The sequence below is a fragment of the Setaria italica genome, chromosome VIII (assembly GCF_000263155.2).
Source record: "Setaria italica strain Yugu1 chromosome VIII, Setaria_italica_v2.0, whole genome shotgun sequence".
In the NCBI taxonomy this organism is placed as follows: Eukaryota; Viridiplantae; Streptophyta; class Magnoliopsida; order Poales; family Poaceae; genus Setaria; species Setaria italica.
In genome coordinates, this window is record NC_028457.1 from 35371143 (window position 1) to 35378017 (window position 6875).

A 6875-nucleotide genomic window follows, 5' to 3' on the forward strand; every position below is an offset into this window, starting at 1 on the left:
TAGATCGAGAACACATATGGGGACTGACAACTCGATGTATACATGTGGCTTGGTTCCAAAACGACATTGGGGAAATAAAGATTACACACACTTTGGACTCCTGCTTCAGAAAAATACTATTTGTATTTGTGTCAACAACTGGTATTTGTGTAGTAGAGTGGTGGCTATTCTTTAATTGAAACTCAACTTGTAAGTAGCTAGGCCATATATGTGATCGATGGCATCCAACAACGGACCCTCTCAAGCAAGTCAAGTATTTTGGTCCGCGCGAGTGGTCAAACTAACCGAGGCTCCGGCCGGCTCCTCCGATCCGGTTCCGGCTCCGGCTCGTCCACCGTGATCCATGTTTGTGCCTCCATTTTCTCCTGTTTTCCCACAGATGAACCAAAAGAGAAAGATGACCAAGACCACTAAGGGGACGAGCAGGATGACCTTCCAGGATCTGCTCGACTCCCGATCACTTCCTGCCGCGTAGGCACCCAGGAGGGCGAGCATGTCAAGTACCATGGCTGTGTGCATCGGCCCAAGAGGCAGTACTGCTTTTCCAATAAATGCCGTCATCCATGAGAGCAGCAGCAAGGCGATGATGGTGATGGAAGCCACGAAGGAGGTGGAGTTGCAGTAGAAGAAAGCATTGTACCGTTGCTTGTTGATGTCGTAGAGGACCGGGTTGCCTGCGGAGTGTCCATTGCCGTCGTCCCTCCACATGCCACCGGGTGGTTTCAGGCCCGTCAGGTAGGTCACACTCGCAGCCAGTATTCCTACCAGCATCAGGTACATGGCGGTTTCCTGATCAGGGAGACTGCGTTTTGGATAACTGGCAGCATTGGGTTTGGGATCATTGTTGGGTTTGTTGATGAGGCCATTGGGATTATTGAGTTGTTCTGGATCATTTGGATTATTCTGCTTGGCTTTTCGAGCGTCGGCGGCGGCAGATCTTAGCTTCTCCACAAAGAGTTTGATAGCTAGAATCACCAGGATTGCGGAGACTGCAGCAAGCAATACCAGCACGATGATGGAGGTTCGTAGATGCATCGAGCTCCCAGCAGCGTAGGCGCACATGAGGCCGAACATGCCGGCCACCATGCAAACAACGAGAGCATAGCACCGTATGCCCGGCTTGTACATGTTTTCGTTGAGCAGGAGGATGATGAGAGCCACGGACGCCATGAAGCTTGCTGCATTGCAGTAGAAGAATGCCTTGTAACGGAGAGGGTACTTGTCTTGGAGGACCGGGAAGCCGGCGCGGTGCCCATCCTCCCAGAATCCCCCCGGCGGTGTCAAGCCAGCTTGGTAGGTCAGTGTGGCAGCCAAGATTGCAAGAAGGAGCAGCACCTTACGCTTGTCCTCCAGCTGCTCTTCGTCCTCGCCTAGTTTCCTCTCTGGTGTGAAGAACACGATGTGAATGACCACGTAGATGAGGACGCCACCGGCCAAGGCGACCGTGTAGATGGAGGTGTCCGTGTCCCTGCAACTCCCCGCAGCGTACGCGCCTATGAGACCGAACAGGTCCAGGATCATGGCCGCCTTCAGCGCGTGGCTTCCGGCTAGATGTTTGATCTGCAGCATCACCATGATGACCAGCGACGCCACGAAAGCCGCCGAGTTGAAGTAGAAGAAGGCCTTGTAACGCCCGGGATGAGTTGTGAGGAGTATTGGGTCTCCTACATTGTAACCCTTCCCTTTGGCAGCCCATACGCCACCAGGAGGATCTAATCCTGCCTGGTAAGCGATGGTCGCCGCAAGGATGCCGAGCAACTGGATGTTTTCACGAGCTTTGTTCAGGTCGTCACGTGTGCTGGGCTCCGTAACGATTGCACGAATAGCACTGCAAGTTAAAAGAAATTATTGGAGTATTATTAGGTCGCGAAAATAATGACAAATTAAGTACTGTTCAAAAGGTTTATTTGTGATCGATCTATTTTTTTTCCTCACTGTTATACAGCCTATACCATTTTAATTGGGACTGAGGTATTTTTTACATCTCACTAATTTAGATACATTACATCACATTAGTGATAAAACGGTAGCTACAAAATATTACTGGGTTTCTGTTCACCAAACCATACTGTTTCTACTGTATGACATATAGTTTGTTTGTGACAAAATGTTGTGCTGTAGCAAGATACTCTATGTCATTAGTGAAGAAATATTATCTTGTCAATATTAATCATGCTACGTGCAACAAAAATATTTTCTTCTTTACTACGTAGTGTACCAGTGATAAATATAATTATACCACTAGCTAGTTCCCATATTAATTTTGACTACATTATTTAGTTTCTACTACATGACATATATCTTGTTTATTTTTTTTTCACAACTAGACATTTGCTTCATTTTTCTATTTTAATCCAAATTTTCATTATTACGAATTTCTTGAATAAGTCATTATTTGCTTCCTCAACTCTTTCAATTCCATTTAATTTTGGCCCTTGAGCTCAGCGAAAGTAGATTAGGGCAGATGTGTTAGTGGTTTTTTTAATCTAAATGAATAAAAAAATACCAAATGCCTCTAACAATTTCAGGGGAAAAGGAGGACATTTGGAATGCAAGGCATGGCACAAAAGTATCTATAGCTTATGAAAAGGTTCAATAAGCTTTGCATAAAACATTTAGAAAATGTAGGAAATGAAAAGAGACTTCTAGTGCATGATATTTAGAAAACTAATATCAACCCAAAGAGGACGACAAATAGTATGGTGTGAGTTGTGAGACTCGATCACCCTTCTTTAGTACAATGATAAGTACTTGGCTTGCTCACCCACATGATATTATCATATTGTTTTTTTAATCTGTTCCAAAACTGTGTTAGACATTTGCTTATATTTTCCTATTTCAATCCAAAATTTAGATATTGTAAATTGTAGGAATAAGTCTGTATTGGCCTCACTTTTTTATTTCTAATTTTGACCTCAACTCCAAATCTAGCTCCAATACCATTTAATTTGGGGTATACCCCAACTTCCAATTCCATTTAATAAAGGCGGTTTAGGACTGATGTGACAGGTATTTAGTGCTGGCGTGCGGTGTCTTTAAATTTAAATGAGGAAAGATATCAAATGTGTCTAACAATTTTGGAAAAAATGGAGACATTTTTAGATGAAATTAAAGGAATACCACAAAATATCTATAGCCTGTAAAACATGTTCATGAAGCTTAAATAAAAGGTTCATAATATGTGAACTGAGTGTAGCTCAGCTGGTAAGTTCTATCGTGATAGAACCTGCCTACTATTATCAGGGTACGGCCGGTTCATAAATGATGGAGAGCTATGTGTATTTATTCAAAATTACAAAAAGACTTCATGTAGATTATATTTATTTAATCTTGTTTTTGAAGCTTCTATATATAACCTGTAGCGATGAATTACCAGTGAGATTATATACATCAATACTGCATACCTGATGTATTTGTTGGGCGATCTTTTGTTTGCTTCAACTTCAAGCCGTGTTTCGTACCAATGCTTGAAGTTCTTAATGCAAGAGCTATTCGCAGCAACATACTGGAGAAAAATGCAGGCAGCGACGGGGAGAATCAGGCCGACAACATATCCGGTGTGCTTGCCGTCCCTGCAGCTCCCGGCGGCGTAGGCGCCGCCGAGGCCCAAGAGCGCTGTGACGATGAGCCCATACAGCGCGGAATCCCTCGCTTCGAATCTCGTCATCCCCTTGAGGCCGTCGAGCTTGGCGTAATCCACGATGATCATGATGGCGGTCAGGGATGCGGCGAAGGCGGCGGTGTTGCAGAAGAAGAAGGCCTTGTAGCGGTTGTGGTGGAGGCGCTGCAGCACCGGTTCGCCGGCGGCGTGGTGCCCTTCCTCCGCGCTCCGCCAGAAGCCTCCCGGCGGGTTCAGCCCGGCAACGTACGCGATCGTCGCCGCGAAGACGGCGAGCACCATCAGGATCTTGTGCCGGTCGAGCTCGTCCTTCTTCGTTGACGGCGGCGCGGGCAGCGGAGTACCGCGAAGCCGCACGCGGCGCACAGCGAAAAAGAGGAAGGCGACGGCGACGTAGGCGAAGACAGCGGAGACGAGGACGGAGGCGGAGGCGGTGGTGAACCCGTCGTGGCTGCCGCCGACGGCGTAGGCCCCCGTGAGGCCGAGCAGGTCGACGACCATCACCGTCCTGACGAGGGGGAGCAGATAGCCGTCCCAGTTCTGGCCGTGCCGGTGGAGGAGGAGGAGGAGGAGGCCGACCAGGAGCGACGCCGCGAAGGAGATGGCGTTGAAGTAGTAGAAGACGATATAGCGCGTGTAGTTTGTCTGCCGGAGGATGGAGTCGCCGGCGAGCTGCCCCTCCGCCGGCGCGTCCTCCAGCCAGGAGCCCCCCGGCAGGTTGAGCCCCGCTGCGTAGGTCACCGTCGCCACCAGGGTGGCAAGAAGCAGCAGGTACTCCTTCAGCAGGCACTCCGCCGGCTCGCTACTGTTCTTGCCACTTTGCGGCGGCTGTGCCGCTGCCGCGCCATGCTCAGCCATTGCCGTGCTGGGAGGTTGTCGTGAAGCTTTGAGTGACACCCATGGGCCGATGGGCTCCATGGATTTATACAGCTGATCACAGAATCACTGTGCATGGATCTCAGTCTGCCTGTCTGCCTGTCTGTCTATGCGTGTGTCCCAATCCTGGCATTACTTGAGCAGGTCACCTTATTTTAAGATTTATTCCCTTGTCTTGGTACTTTTTTTGTATTCGGTAGTCTCATTCAAGCGACCACTCTCTGCACGCCAGGTTTCAAATACATGGTGTGAACAGTCACGCGTATGCTTTGTGTTTGAGCGTGTTATACACTTGTACAAGTGTTTTCTATTTTTTTTGGTATGAGCAAAAGGCAATAAAAAACATGTGATTTTGTATCTATCATATGGTGCGGTCTTTTTTTTATAGGAAAAATAGCTGCTTTTTCGTCATATTGTTTTGCAAACTGCCAGTACTTAATTTTGAGGCAGAGCCAATGCAAGGCATCCTGGATTTCAGTTCCTTAATTATGTCATCTGTACACTTGCTCCAAAATTATGAGGAAATTAACAAAAGTGTCAGTGTTTTTTAAAAATAAATTAACGAAAAAGATATGGAAACAAAAGCGAAAATAATCCCCCCTCCCCCGCGCTCTTTGATTGTTAGAAAGGTTCATGTATTTGACTATTAATTATATTATTGCATAAAAGTTAATTGAATTATTTTTTTGTTGAACAAACATACTAAATCAAGGTTATACTGAATTTTAAGAAAAATAAATAAAGATAGCTATTGATCATCTTGAATCCTGCTAGAGATCGAGGAGAGTGTAAGAAATAGACAATTTATAATTATATATTATTGTATATTTTAATTAATGTGATTTGGATTCAAATGTAGGGTCACCTCATGTTATTTTAATAATGGCATATGGCGTATTTTTAAGTATTAGTGTTGGGCAATTTACTTGTAAATTTAGGGTGTTATTTCAAATATTATTTATAATGGCATAAGTAGGTAATTTTGATGAAGATTAGAAGGGTTACTTTAGTTTATTTTATATAATGGCAGAGGTGACATCTTTAAAAAAGGTTTTTGGAAACATGAGGAGGGGGATGGGCGACTCCTGCAGCTCCCTCCCGGGGACGACCGGTTGTAGGCCATCCCAGCCTCGTCGGTGATCCCTCTGGCCTCGGAGTACACAACCTCACCGACGACAGTCACTCCGGCCCGTCGGCCATTGTAGCTTTCATGGTTTTTTTTGACTCGCCTCAACATGCTTGTAATCTGAAGGAGTTGGAAGGTCCTCTTCTTGCTCTTCCGCTCTCTCCTGTTTTCTTCTCTTTCAAGGTAAGATTCCATGGGATCCTTCCAGTTTGTGCAGAGCCCTGGCCTTGCCTTTGCAGCAAAGGTGAGGGATTTGCTTGGCTCCCAAGTTGTCCCTCCTTCGTTCATGCATTCTCAGCGCTTCAATATGGTGGTGGCTTTCAATAGAAACTCTTTCAGATTGTCCCCTAGTTCAGTGGGTTTCTGCCTTCAAGCAGTTCTTGGTGGGCAGGCTGCTGGATTTCTCGTTTCTCAGATCTCTCAGCAGGTCTTCAAGTTTTCTTTGTGCTCCAAACATGTTGGATTCCTTTGCCTGAATCTTAAGGGTTTTTCGTCTGATGACTTCAACTTGGGGTTCTTCCTATATAATGATTCTGGTTTGGTCCGAGCTTCTGCTTTTGCTAAGAAAGATTCTGGACCTGCCCATCACTGGGAGCTTGCTCACCCCAGAAAAGGAAAGGCAGCTTCTTCTCCAATTAATGGTGACAAGGAACATTCTTTTGAACCTCTTGGTAATTCTGTCACCTCTTAGAAACATGATCATCCCGCTGCTCAGAATCGTCAGAAGTTGGGTTTTTGTTCTCAGACTGCAATGAATCTTTATTCTCCAGGATCTTCTCGTTCCTTTGCTGATGTGGTTATATCAAATCGTGGGAGCCTTCATCCTCTTACAGGGGCTAATATTGCTCCCCTTGGGCCATCAAGGATTATCCGTAATGAAGGTTCCTCTTCTGATAGACCGATGGTGCTTAGTCCCCCGGATCAATCTCGCAAAAATTTCAGAAAATCGGTCTTCCAATGTCTGGATTTCAAAAATTCAAAACAACATCACTTGTTGAGCCCCCAGCCTTCCCCAGCCCTTGAACCGATGATATCTAGGTTTGATACGCCTGCGCTACAGAGGCGCTTTGCTTGTTCTCGATGCCTATCCCCCAACCACCAAAGATCTTCTTGTACAAACCAAATCTACTGCTGGCACTGCAAAAGACTGGGTCACACGGTTAATGGCTGCTGCTTTTACCATAGTCTCCAAGGCTTCATCAAGAGATGCGGGGGCTCTTTGGGCAGTAACTTCTCCCCAAGCGCCTCGACTTC

At 46.1% G+C, this 6875-nt stretch overlaps 1 protein-coding gene across 1 annotated transcript; it reads right to left on the minus strand.

Annotated features, from left to right (window-relative positions):
• Positions 1-4496, minus strand: LOC101759843. Its single transcript, XM_004979743.4, has 2 exons — positions 3405-4496; positions 1-1828 (listed from the first exon to the last, which is right to left on the minus strand). The coding sequence occupies exons 1-2, from the start codon at positions 4475-4477 to the stop codon at positions 250-252; spliced, it is 2652 nt and encodes an 883-aa protein (XP_004979800.1). The 5' UTR covers positions 4478-4496; the 3' UTR covers positions 1-249.
• Positions 4497-6875: the final 2379 nt, after the last annotated feature.

Excerpts from the sequence above, each read along its gene's own strand:
- LOC101759843 (XM_004979743.4), bottom strand. The coding sequence starts at position 4,477 with ATGGCTGAGCATGGCGCGGCAGCGGCACAGCCGCCGCAAAGTGGCAAG. Across the intron at positions 1,829-3,404 it reads TCGCCCAACAAATACATCAG|TGCTATTCGTGCAATCGTTA; the intron begins GTATGCAGTATT and ends TTTAACTTGCAG.